The sequence below is a fragment of the Macaca thibetana genome, chromosome 16 (assembly GCF_024542745.1).
Source record: "Macaca thibetana thibetana isolate TM-01 chromosome 16, ASM2454274v1, whole genome shotgun sequence".
In the NCBI taxonomy this organism is placed as follows: Eukaryota; Metazoa; Chordata; class Mammalia; order Primates; family Cercopithecidae; genus Macaca; species Macaca thibetana.
This window is the reverse complement of record NC_065593.1, coordinates 50,251,474-50,271,914: the sequence shown is the minus strand read 5'-3', so window position 1 is coordinate 50,271,914 and position 20,441 is coordinate 50,251,474. Positions and strand designations below refer to the sequence as shown.

Here is a 20,441-nt window from a genome sequence, read left to right as displayed (position 1 = left end):
GACAAAGACATTAAAGACAGATTTTGCATTGTTTGGCTTTCGTTTCTCTACCTGACCTTAAGATAATTATGTACTGAAAGGACCACCGCACTGAGATGCAAGGTGCGTTCTGGGCCTTGTCCATCCAGTTTCACACTGTGTATCCTTGAACTGTTCCTCTGTTTCCTTATCTTTAAAACAGGGAAAGGAAACCTCTCTCTTCCTAATTCCCAGCTTCATTGTAAGGTTCAAATGAGATCATATACAAGAAATCCCTTTGGAAGCTGTAAAGCAGCATATCAATGTAAGGCCATCATGTCTTTGTACTAATCACACTCTGTAACTTCACAAAAATAAATGCTGAAGCTGCTTGTTTGCAGAGGTTTAATCGTTTCCACCTGAGGACAGCAGGGACCCAGGCTGGAGAGGAGGTTCCGCCCCTGGGCGGTGAGATCCATATGTAGACGAGCCCTGCCCCCTGGTGGAAGGAGATGGGGTGAGTGTGGCTGGCAACGTGGGATGGCCGGGGTCCTAATGACAGATGCTGGCTGAAAAGGAGAATCCACTTATTTAAGCATATACTTTTTAAAGAAATAGTTTGTCATTTTTTCTTTTTGTTGTTTTCATTTGTTTTTAAATTAACAAATTAAAATTGTATATATTTATGTTGTACAACATGATGTTTTAAAATATGTGTACTTTTTAAAGAAAACAAAAAAACCCAGCATGATGTTGTAAAATATGTATACATTTTTAAAGAAAAAAAAACCAGCTTTCTTTTGATGAAGAAAAGTTTTAAAAAAAGACAAAAAATGTGTACACTGTGGAATGGCTCAAAGTAATTAACACATGCATTACGCCATATCTGTATCATTTTTTGTGGTGAAAACACTTAAAATCTACTCTCTTAGCAATTTTCAAGTACGCAATGCATTGTTGTTTCTTTTCTTGTTGTAAAATGGCCTTTGGAAACATTTTATTTACTTATAAAGGATGCAGACACGTTTCACCAATGACTTGTCTAATTATTATTTGGAGTTTAGTGATAAATGAGAGATTTACAATTCTTTATATATTTTGATATTCTAATTCGTTATATTTAAATCTCAACAATTCAGTTAGAATCATTTTACAACTCATGCATGTTAAGACTATAGATGGTGTGTACTAGAAAATTTCAGCTTATATATTTCCCTATATGTTACGTGCATTTTATTTAACTTTGTTATACTGTGAATATTGTGTACATACTGGACAAATGAGTCCTAATTTTGTAATATCTAGTCTCCAGATATTAAAGAGGTTGCCAATGTTTAAAAAATAGACTACAAATGGCAACATATAAAGTATTTGTATGAGCATGCATCAAAGAGTAATTATTTATGTCTAAATATGTTCACGGTGCCAGAATACCAAGGTCAACTTGAACATACGCCAGGTTTTAACCTGGCCTATCCCTCACGACTCTGAGCAAATTGTTCAACATTTCTGGGTCTCAGTTGCCCTCAACTGCCAAATAAGGGGCTGAATTAGGTGATGTCTAAGGCTCTTTGCAACTCTAAAAATATCCTACAACTTTGTCCAGAAAATGCATCTTAGAGGCCACACGCGAGCCGCCCTCAGCACCAGCTAATTAGGCTCCAGACTGCTTAGGCCAAGGCACTTCCAGGAGACCACCCCTGACTATTCTGGTGGCAAAACAATTTTATACTTGTCATCACTCCCTGAACCCAGTCAAATCCAACCGAGTGGACTCAAAACCAGTCACATCCAACCAAGTGCCTCCTGTCCCTTGTCCCTCCTTTTTCCTGCCCTGCCAACCCTCTTCATCCCCACCCTCTACAGCCATGGCCTCAAGAGGAAGGAGGCCTCTCCTTGCACACCTCTCCTTCTCTTCCAGCCTGATATCCCAGCCCTCCACATTCACACACCCAGTAAGGAACAACAACAATAGTAATAATAATGGCTGCCATTCATTGACAGTTTTCCATTTGCCAGGCACTGCACTAAGCATAATCTCATTTAGTTTTTCAACAGGTTTATGAGGTGGAAACTCTTTTTATCCATATTTTGACAATTACATGAACATTTTCTGCAGACCTCTCTGCAAAATAGTTCAATTGAAATGATTTTTAATAGCATTAACCACTTTCTGGTGAATTGCCCTAACAACTTTTTCTATCAGAAACGTATCCTTCATCCTCCATCTGCATTCCCATCTCTCTCCCCTTCCTCTCATTTTCTCCCACGTCTTTTCCTCTCCATCTACCTTCTTCACCTCCATCTCCTCTTCTGCTCCCACTTCCACACACCTAACATAAGGACTTCAAGGCAGAGTCTGTGTTCTCTAGATTTCCAATGCCACATCTAGCTTTGTGCCACTTAATTCTTATGCTAAGACTCCTCTTTTGAGGCAAATGCCATTCAACGGCCCCTCACCACACACACTCCCCTCTGCCTCATTGTCCAAAAACCTTGACACTGGCTCACAGTCCACTTCCCTCTCGTCTCCTGCCATCATGAGAAAGTTCATGCCTTTATAGATGGTCCATTTAACGTCATAGACAGATAGTTCCTGACCTCCTACTCTCTTGCCTTTCAGGTCCAATCCACTTCTGACTTCTTGTTCCAGTGACTGTTGGTCCAGTCCCATGACTACTCTCTGGACTTTGGTGACACCTGGAGTTGTGCTTACTTTAAAATTCTAAATTCTGGTTTCTACTATCCAACTTTAGCCTGTCATCCTTCACCTTTTTCAATCTCCCCCTCACACTCTGCCTGCTCCATGACCTCACAAGGATGCCCAATGACTCACCCTCTGCCCTCTTCTTCAGTCCATCTGTCCCTCTGGTTTTGCTTTCTTCTTGCTATATGATCATAGAGTCAATCGCCTCAACCATTTTCTCAAGAACACCAGAAACTTCTTTGCCACTGTTTCCTTCTTCTGGACCTGTCTTCAAATCCCAAAACCCACATCAGTCTGATCATCATCCTTTCTATTCCTGCACCAGGATTACTTCCAAACATGCAGTTGAACGCCATTACGAATGAGAGCTGGACCTCCAATTTTCTTTTACTCATTGCTAGTCAAGTATTTTTCCAGTTCAGTGTACATATTCTAAACAGTCATTCTTCCTATCAGCCACCTTCATCTGGAACATTCTAGCAACCCCTCAAATCCAGTTGGTCCAAACCTAAACTCAGTGTCTTCCTCCTCCTCTATTCCCCATCTCAGTGAATATTATGAATTCCCAGAATCTAAAATTAATTACCTAAGAGTTATCCCCAATTCTGCCTTATTCCCTACTCTCCAAATTCAATCATATTACCATATGCTCTCAAAGCCATCTTCTCTGCATCTCCACTGCCTTCATTCTTCTCACCTGGACCATTGTTCCAACCTTGCAATTGTCCACCTTGTTTCATTTCAACATGATCATGTTGCCCTCTGCTTTTTACTTAGGATTCATTACAAACTCTTTAGACCAGCACAGAAGACTAACCATGAGCCAGCCCCTCTCTGAACCTGGCAATAGATTTCTTAAAGATGGTAATCGTGCATTTTTCATTTCTGCATTTAGTTAACACTATGTCTTTCATTTTAGCACTTAGCATAGAGCACCAGACATCATAACCATGCTATTTTAAACAAAATAACAGGTCAATATTTGTGTCATTGTCCAAGATAATAAACAGATGTTACAATTATGGTAGGAACAGAGATGTTGCTAGTCTCTGTTTTCTAAATAACACATTTTTTCTGGTGGGATAAAATATTTGTTTCTGTAGTTAGCAGTCCTTTATACCCCTCAGTGGTAATTGAGACCCTACTGTACCTCACAGAACTCTATCATAATCTTACTTAACTTTATAAAAACTTTGATAATACCTGGCGCCAGATAATGATAGTACATGCCTAGGGTCTAGATGAAAGTAAAGGATTGCTCACTCAAAATTAGAAGTTAAATTAATAAACTTAATATAGAACAAACCCTATTATATTTAAGATAACAAATAGCCCAAAGCAACACCTAGGGATGTTAGACATTAATTATTTTTAAAATCACTCAATTATACATAATTTTATGCTAATCTAAGTATGCCATTTTTCTTTTGGCATATATAACTCAAATAGGAACGCCCCAATAATTGTATATAAAAGCCCAAAGAAATAATCAGTGCATGATATTTTGTTCTCCTGGGACATTACAGTTTCACACAGACAAGGTGAACATTTCTCAAAACACCATGTCTCTCCGATTTTCTAATGGATCCAGACATGTTTGCTTAAGGTCTGGAGCTGGATCTGTCAGACCACCCAATGGAGGTGCAGGCTTTGCAGGCAGCAGTGCATGTGGCAGCTCTGTTGCTGGAAGCGAATTTTCCTGTGCCTTGGGAGGGGGCTTGGGCAGCGTTCCTGGTGGGAGCCATGCTGGTGGTGCCCTTGGAAATGCTGCTTGTATTGGCTTTGCTGGAAGCGAAGGGGGACTCCTCTCTGGAAATGAGAAGGTGACCATGCAAAATCTTAATGACCGCTTGGCATCCTACCTGGATAACGTGCGAGCTCTGGAGGAGGCAAATGCTGAATTAGAGAGAAAAATCAAGGGTTGGTATGAAAAATACGGACCCGGATCTTGCCGTGGACTTGATCATGACTATAGCAGATATCACCTAACAATTGAGGATCTTAAGAATAAGGTGAGAAATCACAGATTTGGAACTATCCCAAGTATTTAAAACTAAGAAATACCTAGCAAAAGACATACAATAAGAAATGTTTTGTGACTGTTATCTGTAACTTGTATTTATTTATTTAAACAATTCTTCCTATTATTCAAAAATGGGCCCTTTGATTCATGAGTTTTAATGTAGTTAAAATGCTATTAGTTCCATTGTTTATGTTGAAGTACATTCATAGACATATGAATAAAAAAGTATTGTAGTTCTAAAGTTAGGCGAATACATGAGAATAAATAAAACCATGTCTTTAATTTTTAAAAGTTACATTTGAAACATTTTGATTATTACATAAGGAGGTAAGATTTTTATGCAAAACCTTGAGTACCTTTTTCATTTCCTGAAATAATGAATTACATCAAAGCATACTTACTCGTTGTGTTCTCTGTTTTGGTTTATTCTAGATTATCTCCTCCACTACCACTAATGCTAATGTCATTCTGCAGATTGATAATGCCAGACTGGCTGCTGACGATTTCAGGCTAAAGTAAGTGACAGAAAAAATCCTGCTCTAGAAAAAAGTTTCTATTTATTTAATTCGTTAAATAAAATTTCAATTTCATCCCAAGTAGAATGAATTATCAACTAAAAGATAAAAGGAAGCAAAGGATTTGTATTATAATGTTACAATCAACTTATACATAGTTATTATATTCCTGGGACAAAATATCAATATATTTCTCTGCCTGCCTAGAATACTGCCAAGCACAAAGTCGATGCTCAGTAAATCATTAGTCAACTAAGGAAAAACATTAACTAAAATAAAATTCCAAAACGGTGTATTTTTATTTAACTAGGTTATGCTATTGGAATTTGTGTGATGAAATAACAGCCAATTATCCAGTACAGAATTGGGTGGGGGTAATGGAGGAGGGCTTTCTTCATATATTTTTATACTACTTAGAGTCCTAATTCAATTTCTAATTTTCAGTTTAAAGCAATTGGGATTGAATATTTCTGTTTCTTGAGGTAGTCTTACTGGCACTGAAATTTACTTAAATGCCCCCCCAAGGTATGAAAATGAGCTCACCCTTCACCAAAACGTAGAGGCTGACATCAACGGATTACGGCGAGTCCTGGACGAGCTGACACTCTGCAGGACTGACCAGGAGCTGCAATATGAGTCTCTGAGTGAGGAGATGACATATCTCAAGAAGAACCATGAAGAGGTAGGAGAAGCTTTACCTGTAGTCCAATCACAATTCTGTACATTTTAAACTGGGCAGGGGTTGGGGGTTAAAAATCGCAATAGTAATTCAGGTTAATTGTTAACATTTGCCAATGGATATAGACAGATTAGTCTAATAATACTACCTATTACGAGGGAATGTTAAAAGGCTTCAGTGAGTTAATACATGTCACACGCTCAGAACAGTGCCTGGCATATAGTAATCACTCAGTAAATGACAGCGGTCATCCCTAGGACGAATGCCTATGAGGGCCAGGATTTCAGGATTTTTTTCCACTGTTCTATTCCCATCAACCTGACATTTAGTCAGTAACCATATGTTGAGTAACTCTCTGGTCTTTAAATCCCTTTCTCATTTAAAAGAATAACTAACCTCTCTTGGGGTGCTATGACTGCTTTTGGTGATGGTGGTGATTTTAATTAACAGGTCCCTAATTTTTTTTGTTGTTTGTTTCCTTTTGTTTTGAGACAGAGTCCCACTCTGTCGCCAGGCTGGAGTGCAGTGGCGCAATCTCGGCTCACTGTAACCTCCACCTGCCAGGTTCAAGCAATTCTCCCGCCTCAGCCTCTGGAGTAGCTGGGACTACAGGCGCACACCATCACGCCTGGCTAATTTTTGCATTTGTAGTAGAGAAGGGTTTTCGCCATGTTAGCCAGGCTGGTCTGGAACTCTTGACTTCAAGTGATCTGCCCGCCTCAGCCTCCCAAAGTGCTGGGATTACAGGAGTGGGCCACCGCGCCCAGCCAACAGGTCACTAATTAAATAGATGATTGGCATGAATATGGACCGAATATGTCAATTAAAAAATTGTGTGCCATAAATTATACACCTGACCACAAACTTTGAGACATAAAGTAACACGTTTGAAAACTTCTCAGACTGAGTGTGAACCTGCAATGCCCCTAAAACCACGCTCTTGCTTCCCTCCAGGAGATGAAGGCTTTGCAGTGCGCGGCTGGGGGCAACGTGAACGTGGAGATGAACGCGGCCCCCGGGGTAGACCTCACGGTTTTGTTGAACAACATGCGAGCGGAGTACGAAGCCCTTGCAGAGCAGAACCGCAAGGACGCGGAGGCCTGGTTCAATGAGAAGGTGAGGTGGGCCCCCTCCCCGTGCCCACACCTCCCGGGCGGGTGGGGACTCCGTGTGACCCTTTTGCCCGGCCCTGCAGAGCGCCTCGCTGCAGCAGCAGATCTCCCACGACGCAGGCGCAGCCACCTCCGCCCGGAGCCAGCTCACGGAGTTGAGGCGCACCCTGCAGACCCTGGAGATCCAGCTGCAGTCCCTGATGGCCACGGTAGGTGACGGCAAAGTTCAGCCTGGATCCTGTGATTCTAGAAAGCCTCCGAGAAGCACCTCCCTCTGCCCTTCCCTCTTTTTTCTATTACACCTTTGCCTGCAAATACTTAGCAGAGAGTGGAGGAGAGCAGGAAAAACAGATCGGTAGACCCTCAAAATAGAGCTTTTTCTTCCTCCTTGACATCACTGGGGGTTTCCTTCCTGGCTGATGCTTAATGCTCATTTCATGAAAATAGACATTTCACATAGATCCTTTCTCAGGGTAATTCAGTTTAGGCCTGCAGAACAAACAGTAGCAGTATTGCTCCTCCTGAAAATTAGCCACAGGTCTATGATCAGGGGCGTGGGGCTAGTGCCACACAGGGCGGGGAGCTAGTATCACACCAGCATCTCCTGATACTGATGAAGCCATATTAGAAGCCACATGTGGTTTCGCCAGGCAGAGGAAGAGAGGGTACACACCTGAATGCCACATGGGCACTGTCAGGCTCTTCATCGCCACAGAGTCCAGGGTGGAGGTCAGATCCTGGAGGGCACACCTGGGAGCCAAGCCTTCAGCCATTTGGGCACATACCACCAGCTCCTGGCTTACTTCAAACATCAGCTTGGAGTCAAAATGGATTAAAGCCAGCCAGGATTAAAAATGGCTTCCCTTCTAGAGTGTGAGCTGGCAGTGCTCAAAAGGCTTGACTTTGAGAATTACGGCATGCACGTGGCCTAAGGACTCCCTTCGTCATAAGAGGTTTCGTGCCCCCTGAGGACACCAGGCTGTAACACAAAGAATAGAGCAGCTATTACCCAAGTGAGTGCAGTGAGCCAAGAAGGAAAAGATGACTCAAAACATTGGGAGACTCTTGATTTAGCTGCCCTCTAAAGGTGTGTGCTTTCTCCCTATGTCGGATTTAGATGGGAGACTTGTTTTTACACTGACTGGCCCCTAACTTAACCAGGATGGCCCTCTTCTCCTCTCCCTCATCACTGCTGCTAGCGGGTACCCTAGACCCCCCTGCCACTGTTGGCTCCTGGAGCCTTCATTTCTTCTCCATTTCCCTTCTTCCCTGAACTAGATCCCCAAGGACTCTGTTCCTGGTGCAGGAGCTGTGTGAGTGAATCCTCCCTCTATTTCTGAGCTACATTGATGGAAATACATTTTCGAGTCCCCAGACCAGAATTGTGAGCATTTTCACATAAAAACAAGGATGTTATAAAGTAGTTAGAGTCTGTGCAGCCAGTGGTACTATAATTTGGGCTCATAGGATAATCCACACACAAAAAGCCCACTTAACACAGGACACAACTGAATTCTAGAATAATGGGAGCATGGTACCTAACTTACACCCCTGAGGCCCTGTTGTCTTATGATGAATTCTAAGCTCAATCTCCTACAGCTAGAACACGAGTCATTGGCAAGTTGAGAGTTGTCTAAATACATAAATGTTCACGTTTGCTTCCTGTGATGTACAAACTTTCAAGTTCATCCTGTTCTCCTCCCTCTTTGACAAGCCAGCCTTCACAGTGGAAGACTGTGAAGTAGAGATGCTGTCCCCTCTGACTTATGAGTGTATTAGCAATCATAAAAAGGAATACCCTAGGAGGACGCATTACCAGGGATATTAAAGTTTTGAGCTGCCGAGCACACACCTCACTGGCGTCTTGCTACCTGATGCCTCACTCTCCCCATTACCATCCTGATCTCCTTCCACTTAGGTGCTCCTGGAGAGCCCAGCACCCTCTATGTAACACACCTGTTTGCCTAAGTCAGTAGCTCTAAGTCAGTGTTAGGTTCTCAGCCCATTAGATCCAATGTCTGCCTGTGATGACAAATATTGTGTAATTCCCTCTTTGCAATGCTAGAATGAAGTCACTAGGTAATAGATTTAGAAATACACAAAATTATTTTTTAAAGTATAATACCATAAATGCAATAAAAAGGCAAGTATTTTAAGATAAAATGAATTTACTAGGTAAATACATGGGCCCGACTACTCTAGAAAATGTAATGAAAGAGGCAGAGCCTTGCATCTTCTCTTAATAAATCTTTCATTTTCAACCACGTAAGATCAGAAGTTCCTCCACACAAGAAAAGGGAAATGAAAGAGTGGAAGTTGGGGTGGACACTTGGATAATGACTAATATCAAGAGAAGTAATACTTGCCCAGACATATTTATCTATAATAAAGGAAAGAGGAAAATTACCTTCATTAAAGTAGGGAGCAGATGCCAAGACAAATTACAGACTGTAGAAGTAGCAAAGAGGAAGTATGATATTCGTAAGAGTAGTGTGGAAATAATGACCTGTATTGTGTTATGAGATATAGCTCTTGCCTTGAAATCTCACATCTGTTAAGGCACTCATTCAGTCTCAGGTACCTTAATAAAAGACCTTTGATAGAGGCCAGAAAATCAAAGATGGATTAGAAAAAAAAGAAAAAAAGCAGTAGCACAAAAGGCCGTGGAACACTGGCAGGGTGGATCTGCGGGGACAGTAGCAGAGTAACACGGAAACAACAGGTAACTCAGAAATAAATATATAATTTCAAAATACAAGTGTTCCCATACCGAGTTTTTATTCTGCAATCCTTAAAAGGTGCTTTAATATATCAGTCGGTGTTAGTAGAAATATAACCTATATGTCACCTATGTCCAGTGGAACATCAAAAGTCTTGTGGGAAAAGGGCCATTTATCCCACATTGGGATCCCACGTCCATCATGCCTGGCCCTCACTTCATAAATGCCAGCCTCCTTTCTTTCCCATTTGATTGTGACATGCCTCGCAAATTTCCACAACTGCCTAGGAAGCAATCCTGCTGGTTTCTGAGAAACACTGTTCTACTGGTCCTCAGAGTGTTTTCATCCCTTGCCATGGCTTCTTTGATATCCTCAGAAACACTCCCTGGAGGGCTCCTTGACGGAGACCGAGAGCAACTACTGTGCGCAGCTGGCGCAGATCCAGGCTCAGATCGGGGCCCTGGAGGAGCAGCTGCACCAGGTCAGAACCGAGACCGAGGGCCAGAAGCTGGAGTATGAGCAGCTCCTCGACGTCAAGGTCCACCTGGAAAAAGAAATTGAGACCTACTGCCGCCTGATAGATGGAGACGGAAAGTAAGTAAAGTCATTTGAAAATCCAGTTTTTACTTCTTTTAAGCTACAAACATGGGCTGCCCATTAGCCTTCCATACTTCCAAGCCCTTTCTTTTTCATTCCCACTGCAGAAAAGCATGTCCATCTCTTGCTTTTTCCAAAGAGAGTCATCTCTTCCAAATCTTGTACATCACAGTGTTCTCCTCTGCCTTAGATGACTGGAACTGTTCCTGTAGCCATTTCCATCTGTTGTCCATGTTAATCACTGTGGGTTTCAAGATTCTCTCCACCTCTCACTAGCAGGCTTTATCCTTCTTTCAGTGCATACCTAATATCACTGCTGCCCTGAAATAAATGTACTCTGAACAAACCACCTGGATCCATATATATGTATGTTTGTCCTTAAGTTTTAAATTTTTGGGTGTAAAAAAAAAATCAGATGGAAACAAGATTTATTTATACTCTCTCTTTAGATAACATTTAATTACTTTCAACTCCTACTCATAAAAATCTTAAGAGTTTCCTCTATAGAAAACTAAGACCTGTTTTTGGCATACAAATTTCACTTGAGTTCATTGAGCCAATGAATATTTCTTAACTGATAGTAAGCATAAATATAAAAGAATAAATTATATTTCTTTTACAGTTCATGCTCCAAATCAAAGGGCTTTGGATCAGGAAGCTCTGGGAATTCATCTAAAGGTAATAAAATCTAGTTCTACTTTTTTTTTTTTTTTTTTTTTTTGAGACAGAGTCTCGTTCTGTTGCCCAGGCTGGAGGGCAATGGTGCGAACTCAGCTCACTGCAACCTCCACCTCCTGGGTTCAAGCGATTCTCCTGCCTTAGCCTCCTGAGCAGCTGGAATTACAAGCACCCACCACCATGCCCGGCTAGTTTTTTATATTTTTAATAGAGACAGAGTTTCACCATGTTGGCCAGGCTGGTCTCAAACTCCTGACCTCAAGTGATCTGCCCACCTTGGCCTCCCAAAGTGCTAGGATTACAGGCGTGAGCCTCCACACCAGCCCTCTAGTTCTATTTCTATCAGAGCAATACTTTTACGTTAATGGTAGTCACACACTACAACCGTAGTCAATTTTTAAGTAACTTTAACTAAACTGTTCTGAATGGGAAGTATTAAGTGCCTAAAACTATCCCAAGCTATTATTATAAATATACACTTACTCCCTCAATCAAAAATATGCATAATATATTATATTGAACTAGCAGTGGAATTGTCACGTAATCTTTTTGGTTGAATATATGTATTCTTATGTTTTATTTCTAGATTTATCCAAAACCACACTGGTAAAGACAGTGGTTGAAGAGATAGATCAGCGTGGTAAAGTTCTTTCATCAAGGATTCACTCCATTGAAGAAAAGACATCTAAAATGACCAATGGCAAGACAGAACAAAGGGTTCCTTTCTAGCTGTCATTTTAGATAAAAGAATAAATTGGGAAAGGATCCTATACAATTGTGTTATTCTAAATATCAGAGAGAATATACACACTTTTTACTTTTAAAGATAAGTTACTTAGCAAAAATATCTGTTTTCTTAGTTTTACAGGATGTTGGGTGTTTGTTTCCAATAAATAAAAAAGTTGATGTGCATTCATTTCCATTCACTGATGACTAATAAATAATTATTTGTGATTTTTTTCTCTGTCTAATTCATAGAGAAACATTTGTGGAATATATTTTAATTGCCTTTCACTGTTGTTTTAAATAATAGTCAATACCGCCACATGGCATTTGAATATTAAACATTCACTAGGCATAATCTTTAAATCACACCATGTCTATGTGGGCAAATAATCAAAAAATTCAGAAATTCTCCTGTGACTGAAAAGTCTCACCACTAGATGACGCATTCCTGGTATTTTACCACGAGCCTCTCTCAAACTCTTCTTTTCACAATACCCAGGATATCATTCCTCGTCTAAACAGGATAATCTCCAGAAAACTCCACAGCAATACGGCTTGTGTCAGTGACACTTTTCCTAGAACAGGGGTCAGAAGCTTTTTTTGTGAAGACTCAGATAGTAAATATTTTAGGCATGGCAGGCCATGCAGTCTCTATTTCAACTACAAACCTCAGCCATAGACAATAAATGAATGAATGAACATGACTGTGTTCCAACAAAACTTAATTTATTAACGCTGAAATTTGAACTGTAAATATTTTTACCTGTCATGGAATATTATTCTTAACTTTTTTCAACCATTTAAAAATGTAAAACCATTCCTAGCTCACAGTCTGTACAAAAACACATAGCAGGCCAAATTTAACCCACCAACACCTGTTCTCAAACGTGAAGCCCCATGAGGCTGATGAACATCATGATTCTTGTGATTATGACTATTTATACCTTTCTGGATCAAAATGTATGGTAGGAATTCCCAACAAGTATTAAACTGCCTAAATGGAAAGCAGCTCCTTTATTTCTCTGGTATATGGCCTGATTCCAGTGAAAATCTCCAGCAAGAGAAGGAATTCTGTCTCATAACCCTCCAGTCACATGGGATTCAGAGAAGTGGTGAAAAATGAGATATTCACAAAATCTTCAGCCAAAAGCCATCAAATGAAGCAAATACTAGAAATTCACAGAGAAATAATTTCCAAATGTACAATGTTCAGGGCCAGCTACATAATTTTCAGGACCTAGTGCCAAAGGAAATTATGGGATTCCTTATTCAACAATCAGGCAAAATGTATCACCCAAAGGCACTAAAATACCAAGCTGTTTCCTTGCATCCACATTTATGTTTTCAACTTGTCCTGGATTTTGTTGTTTGGATTTGGGGTTTTCTGTTGTTGTTTTCTTTCCTCTCTTTTTTTTTTTTTTTTTTTTTTTTTGCTATTTAGTTTTCTTCTAAGTAAAGTATATTAGTCCGTTCTCACACTGCTATAAAGAAACTACCTGAGACTGGGTAATTTATAAAGAAAAGAGGTTTAATTGACTCATAGTTCCATATGGCTGGGGAGGCCTCAGTAAACTTACAGTCATGGCAGAAGGTGAAGGGAAGCAAAGACCTTCTTCACATAGCGGCAGGAAACAGAGAGTGTATGAGGGCGCAAGAAAAACTACCATTTATAAAACCATCAGATGTCGTGAGAATTCACACTATCTCAGAGAACACCATGGGGAAACCACCCCCATAATCCAATCACTTTCCTCTCTTGACACGTGGGGATTACAATTCAAGGTGAGATTTGGGTGGGGGCACAGAGCCAAACCATATCATAAAGAAAAATTAAAATTTTAAGTTATTGGCATAAATGTTACCATTCGTTTTATATTGAAATCCAAGCATAAGAACATTTAACTTGTATACAGAATCCCCAAGATCACACAATTCATAATTTGTAGCTCATACATGTATATGTATATTGTTCCTACCAAAACAGTGGAAACACTGCACAAAACAAACTCAAAGTGTTTTTATTTCACTTCTGTATATACCCACCTTCTACCAGCATTCTCTACCTTTGGTTTACCAATGAGTAAGAAGACTAAAAGGAAAAGGAACTACGGGTTGTTTGACCTTTCTATATCATCATTTTCCACTTAAGCAGTCGGCAACACAGGCAAGCAGGAAAGCAGCACAAAAAACCATATGATAGTCCAGGCGTGGTGGCTCACTCTTGTAATCCCTGGGAGTCCAAGGCGGGTGGATTACCTGAGGTCAGGAGTTCGAGACCAGCAAGGTCAACATGGAGAAACCCCATTTCTACTAAAAATACAAAAATTACCTGGGCTTGGTGGCACATGCCTGTAATCCCAGCTACTCAGGAGGCTGAGGCACGAGAATCACTTGAACCCAGGAGGTGGCGGCTACAGTGAGCCAAGATGGCGCCACTGCACTTCAGACTGGATGACACAGCAAGATGCTGTTTCAAAAAAAAAAAGCACATGATAGAGTTCCTTGGTCATTCACATTTTTTTAGAAGACCAGTGTCTTCTTTCTATACTCAGAGAGCAAGTTCTGGTTTGAATGGAAAGCCTGGTTTCTTGGGTTCGATAGAAATTGGGATTACTCAGTCATAGACACAATATACTTACCTTGTAGTTGCTTTGGGTTTTGTTAGACTCCTGCACATTGTGGATCCACCAGAATGTTGGGCACACGGGCATATGCCCCTGAGACAGTAAGGAGCACCTGCAGGCAAACATATTTGGTGTACTTCTCTGCTCACTTGTATGCCCCATAGTCCCATCAGAATTCACTAACAAGAGACAGGCTAAAAAGACAAAGTTCTGCTACCATCTTGAAACTAAGATTTTCAAGATGGTAATGGGAGAGCATTAATCCAAATGTGGGGCCTTTCTGAACATGAGACCTTGTGCAACTGCACAGGCTTTATGCCCATGACGCCAGATCTGCTTATCACGTATGCTCATGACACATTGATTTTTCTTTTTAACTGTCTTCATGGTGGCCTGCTTTCCAAGGCAAGGCCCATTACAGCACAGAAAGTGCACACTACACTTTGTGGTGAGGGGACTGTTGACTTGAAAAGATAACTATAAATTCACCGCTTCTTGTTGAAAAAAATAAACCAGAATTCCCTGTGCATCTATTCAGCAAAGGAATGGGAGTAAAATTAAATTCCGGATAAGCTTCCTTTAAGTTCTGTTGAGTCCACAGGATGGAAGGAAACATCCTGCCCTCAGTCTTTTGGGTCTTAAATCTGTCCTTCTTTCCGAGGCGTGTAAAAATTGACTATGGTCTTTGGTTCACTGTTTTCCTTTGCTGGGCAGAATTCTAGGGCTCCTGAGTTCTTTACGCATTCTGCTAATGGTTACCTGTTCTTCTCCAGTCCTTGAAGCTTCACCTTGCTTTTTGCTGAAGTGGGTTTCTACACTGAAAGTACTTCCCAAAAATCAGTCTCCATCTGAAGGAAAAGGAAAGCAACCACTGTGCTTGAGTGGTTGTTAAAGCAAAAACTACATGCTGCTATTCCTTCTTTTAACAAAAACCCAAGATTTATGGGAGCTTTTTGCAAGGGAAATAAATTGCCACTTGTTACTGGCTGTAGCAAATGTTTTGACATTTCTATTTTTCTTTTGATTTTTGTCATCATATAGGAATGTATAATTCATTGTCATATTTATAAAAATTTCCATCTTAGGTTCTGAGTTTTACAACTGCTGGGACTCACGTTTTCTTCTAGTACTTTTAAGGTGATCATATGGTTTCTGTCATAGGACACTTTTATCTGCTCCACATAATATTGAGTCATTCTCATTTCTGGTAAATAACTTCCTTGAGATATTTTACGCTATTTAATATATTATTGAATTATATTTGCTAATATTTTATTTAAGATTATTTCCAGACTATGTCTTTCTTCTGGGGACTGATTCCCCTAAATTTCTCATTTTCTGTGATTGTACCTTAATTAGTTTTTTTTCCTTTTATTTCTAATCATTTGCTAAGGTTTGTCACCTCATTTCTAAGTTTTTTTCTAATTCTGGTTTATGGGGATTTTTTTTCTTTTGTCATTTTTAGCGATTTTAAGTCACTTTGAAATGGTGGGTTGTATCTTACTCAGTTTTGTAGGCATTTCTTTCTGGTATGCTTTCATTTTCTATGGGGACACTATCAACTCCTCACCCTTATTATCTTGTATTCACATTTCTTGGGATTTTACTTCAATCCTTTTCTTTTGCTTGGTTTTATTGCCAATTCATGTTCCTTAACTTCTAGACTGAAGTATCATTCTAGGCTGGGCATGGTGGCTCACACCTGTAATCCCAACACTTTCAGAAGCCGAAGCAGGTGGATCATTTGAGGTCTAGAGTTGACCAGCCTGGCCAACATGGTGAAATCCCTCTCCACTAAAAATACAAAAATAGCCAGGCATGGTGGTGCACACCTGTAATCCCAGTTACTCGGGAGACTGAGGCAGGAGAATCACTTGAAACTAGGAGGCGAGGTTGCAGTGAGCCAAGACTGTGCCACTGCATTCCAGCCTGGGCAATAGAGTGAGACTTCATCTCAAAAAATAATAATAATAATAAAGTATAATTCCAAATAGCTTTACTAACTTCACAGAGTTCCCTTTTCTCTTGCTTTTATCTAGGATTCAAAAATACATTGGATTGATTTCTGAAATTTCCTATCTTTTTTTCCCTCCCCCACTTGTATCTAGACCTTCTCTTTCCTTCCTGTCTATGACCCTCTCCTGAATAATTTTGATTCTTCCCCCAGCAGTTTCTCCTCGTCGTGGGTTGCTGTCCCAGGAGGGAACCATGGCTGGTCAGTTTTGAGAATTCACAGGATGTAGGCTGTTCCATTCCCTTCTGAATTCATGGAGGACCCCTAGTTTAGAGTTAAAGTTAGAACAATTTTCTAACTAGTTTAACCCTGTTTTCTCCGTATCTTTATCTCTCATGCCACTTTCTTAGGCAATTAAAACTACCAAGCAATCATTTTCATCTATTCCCATGAAGACCTCACTTTCAGACTCTCCTGTCCTCCTATGCAATATGGGCTATCTGTTTTTTAAGCCTGCTACCCAGCTGTCATGTGGGAACACTCACTCAGTGCGCTCACATTGGAGCTCCATTTCCAGGAACCTAAGTTTTCCTTTTTCATGTTTTTCTCCCTCGCGGGTTCCCAACAAAATGTGCAAAGGAGATAACTTTTTTGAGACCTTTCACGTCTGAAAAGATTTTTATTCCACCCTCACTTGTGGTTGTGAAAGTAGAGAATTTTGCTTCTCTACATAAGTCACAATTAGAAAAAAAAAACTTAGAAACGAGGTGACAAACCTTAGGAAAGGATTAGAAATAAAAGGTTGGATATCATTTTGGGTTCACTTTTTTTTTTTTTTTTTTTTTTTTTTTTTTTTCCGTTTAAGAGACAGAGTCTCGCTCTGTCAGCCAGGCTGGAGTACAGTGGTATGATCACAGCTCACTGCAACCTCCGCCTCCTGGGTTCAAGGATTCTCCTGCCTCAGCCTCCCAAATAACTGAGATTACGGGCATGCACCACCACACCCAGGTAATTTTTGTATTTTTAGTGGAGACGGGGTTTCACCATGTTGGCCAGGCTGGTTTTGAACTCCTGATCTCAAGTGATCCAGCCCCCTCGGCCTCCCAGAGTGCTGGGATTACAGGTGTGAGCTACTGCACCTGGGCTGGGTTCGTATTTTGAAAGCATTCTTCAATGGAACAATGGCTTTCCTAAAATTGAATATGTGTTGGCTTTGCTCCTGACATTTTAAGTGTTTGTTTTTCGCCCCTGCCCCCAGCCATGGTTCTCTGAAAGATCCTGTGGATGCGCCTCACTGTGGTTGTTTTTCATTTATCATTCATGTTTCTTGGTGGTCTCTTCCAATTTAGAAGCTCAGTTGTTTAGTTCTGAGTAGTATTTCAGAAAATATGATTATAAAATAATAAGTAGGTCTCTTTCCAGAAGACCTATTTGACGTTGTTCTTCTTTGACCAAGTCTCTTATTTTCTAATCTTTTCTTTCATCTGTGAACAAAAGTTCTCTGAGAAGAAAATTCAAGGACAGAGACTTCATTCCAGCAAACAGCTAGTAAGCTGGTGAGACACAGCCTTTGGTATAAAATGAAAGTGTGTTCCAGAGAACAAAGGGAGGGAATTTGTCTTTTAGAGAAAGTTCCCACCCAGGTTCCCACTTAGGTCTGCTTATGCAAAATGCAGGATTGAAATTTACTTAGTTCTGATTGGTCGATGTTTGCTTACTTAGCTCTTATTAGTCAGGGCATGCAGACTTCTGATTAATCCATGTAGGTTACAGTCTATTATTTGGTTCAGGTGGCATAAACAGGAGGTTGCTTGGTTTTAATTTGAATTTAGGCCCAGTTAGCTGCTCAGGACTCATCTTAAGAGGCTGGCTCTTTACACCGGGCACGGTGGCTCACACCTGTAATCCCAGGACTTTGGGGGGCTGAGGTGGGCGGATCACTTGAGGTCAGGCGTTCAAGACCAGCCTGACCAACATGGTGAAACCCCATCTCTACTAAAAATACAAAAATTAGCCAGGCATGGTGGCACGTGCCTGTAATCCCAGCTACTTGGGAGGCTAAGGTAGGAGAATTGCTTGAACTCGGGAGGCAGAGTTTCCAGTGAGCTGAGATCGTACCACTGCACTCGAGCCTGGGTGACAGAGCAAGACTTAGTCTCAAAACAAAACAAAAAAAAGACAAAGAGAGAGAGAGATTGGGTCTTTCAAGGCTCACATATTTATCTTTTTATCTTTTTGTTCTAATTTTGGGGAGTTTTTTAAAAATTTATTTTCCAATTCATCTATTGAAGTTTTATTTTGGGAGTTAGTTTTTAATTCTAAGAGGTCTTTTATGTGCTTCCTGTTCAATTATAATGATGTTCTATCCATGTTTGAAATATACAGTATTTTTGTTACTTCTGAAAGTAATAATTATAGGTAGTTTCTTTTTTAAAGTTTTCTTCAATGTTCTTCATTATCTCTGTTTCCCCTGAGTACTGTTTTCTGTTTGTTTGAGTCTCTGTCTTTCTTGCTGAAGTGTTCTTTAACACATGGTGATATTTTAAAATATGTTCATTTTGAGTAAGACCTTAAACACTCGGAACTTTTGCGTGAAGTATCCTTCCAGAGTGGTTGTATGGTGAGCTCCCTTTTGGGGAGAACACTCAAACATTTCTATCTGGAGGTATTTTCTCTAAGATTCTTCAGCTTCCTCAGAGAGACCCAACAATTCGGGCTGGCTACATAATTTCAAGGCCCCGTGCAAAATGAAAATGTGAGGTCTCCTCTTGAAAAGTCAGGAAAAAAGTTCAGTTAGAAATATTAAAACAGGCCCAGCATGGTGACTCAAGCCTATAATCCCAACACTTTGGGAGACCAAGGTGGGTGTTCTGAGGTCAGGAGTTCGAGACCAGCCTGGCCAACATGACGAAAACCCATCTCTACTAAAAATACAAAAATTAGCCCACTCCAGCCTGGGTGACAGAGCGAGACTCCATCTCAAAAAAAAAAAAAAGAAATACTAAAATATAAATCTTTTTCTTTTAAAAATGTCTTATTATTTATAACATGTAATGAGGTAATGAGGACACATTTATAACTGCATAAACTATAAACAGCAAAGAAATAATGTTTTGGTGTCCTAGTTTTATGTAAAACAATAAACCATAATACTTTATTAATGTATTAAATTGATTGACAAATCTTTCTGGCTTTTTTTCTGCAAGCTCATTTATTAAGTCATGAAAATTTAAATTTTTGCCAACTTGATTTTCAATCTAGGTAATTGAAAGTGATGTCAATCATTCTTGGCAAATGCAAGATCTCAAATGATTTGTTATAATTTTTAGTCTGAAGAAGAAAACCAGGTGGAAAGAAAAACATGAACAAAGGGAAAGAGATGGGAAAGAGGGAAGTAGTAAAACAGAACGGACAAGTCAGTGAGGGAAAATCTACATTAAGACAGTGAGGTGGCTCCTGCCTATAATCCCAGCACTTTGGGAGGCCAAGGTGGGAGCATCTGTCAAGCCCAGGCACTCAAGACCAGCCTAGACAACACAGCAAACCCCATCTCTACAAAAAAATACACAGATCAGCCAGGCATGGTGGCATGTGCCTGTAGTCCCAGATATTTGGTAGGCTGAGGTGGGAGGACCACTTGAGCCTGGGAGGTTGAGGCTGCAGTGAGCTCTGATCATGTCACTGCACTCCGGCCTGGGGGACAAAGCGAGACCCTGTCTAGAAAAAAAAAAAAAAAAAAAAAAAAAAGGAGAGAGAGTCGTAAATACCAAGCACAAAACTATAAGAAATGACAAAGGCAGGGCGCAGGAGCCATAAGTGAAAAAGAAAAGGGGAACAACATGAGATGTAGAAAAATTCTCAGAAAGCAGCTGTCTGAAACTCGATCAGACTCATCAGACTGAGGTTGTCAGTACTGAATGTAACCAAGAGAGTATAGGAGAATAAATAAAATAAATGATGATTAGAGATGTGCAGTGACATTTGAGAGGTTAATTTCAGTAAAATGGTGGGACCACAATTCAGAAATAAGTAAGAGGTGAAAAGTACAAGAAGCAATGCAGAAAAGTGCTATGGAAACGGACAGCCAACAGAAGGAATGCAGAAATATGAGCGATCTAGAGATAGAAAGGGAACACAGACGCCACAGT

General features: G+C 40.3%; 2 protein-coding genes across 2 annotated transcripts in view; one reads left to right on the top strand and one right to left on the bottom strand.

Annotated features, from left to right (window-relative positions):
- The window catches only part of LOC126938621 (eukaryotic translation initiation factor 1), a 1,120,764-nt gene that overhangs the window by 809,791 nt on the left and 290,532 nt on the right, over positions 1-20,441 (bottom strand). The window lies entirely within an intron of this gene.
- Positions 4,213-11,948, top strand: KRT28 (keratin 28). Its single transcript, XM_050763007.1, has 8 exons — positions 4,213-4,677; positions 5,121-5,203; positions 5,729-5,885; positions 6,837-6,998; positions 7,078-7,203; positions 10,091-10,308; positions 10,934-10,989; positions 11,576-11,948. Exons 1-8 carry the CDS (start codon positions 4,228-4,230, stop codon positions 11,716-11,718), a joined length of 1,395 nt encoding a protein of 464 aa, XP_050618964.1. The 5' UTR covers positions 4,213-4,227; the 3' UTR covers positions 11,719-11,948.

Bases quoted from the DNA above. Each gene is read 5' to 3' on its own strand.
- KRT28 (XM_050763007.1), top strand. From the start codon at position 4,228: ATGTCTCTCCGATTTTCTAATGGATCCAGACATGTTTGCTTAAGGTCT. The intron at 5,886-6,836 runs GTAGGAGAAGCT...GCTTCCCTCCAG, and splicing joins TCAAGAAGAACCATGAAGAG to GAGATGAAGGCTTTGCAGTG. The intron at 10,990-11,575 runs GTAATAAAATCT...TTTTATTTCTAG, and splicing joins CTCTGGGAATTCATCTAAAG to ATTTATCCAAAACCACACTG.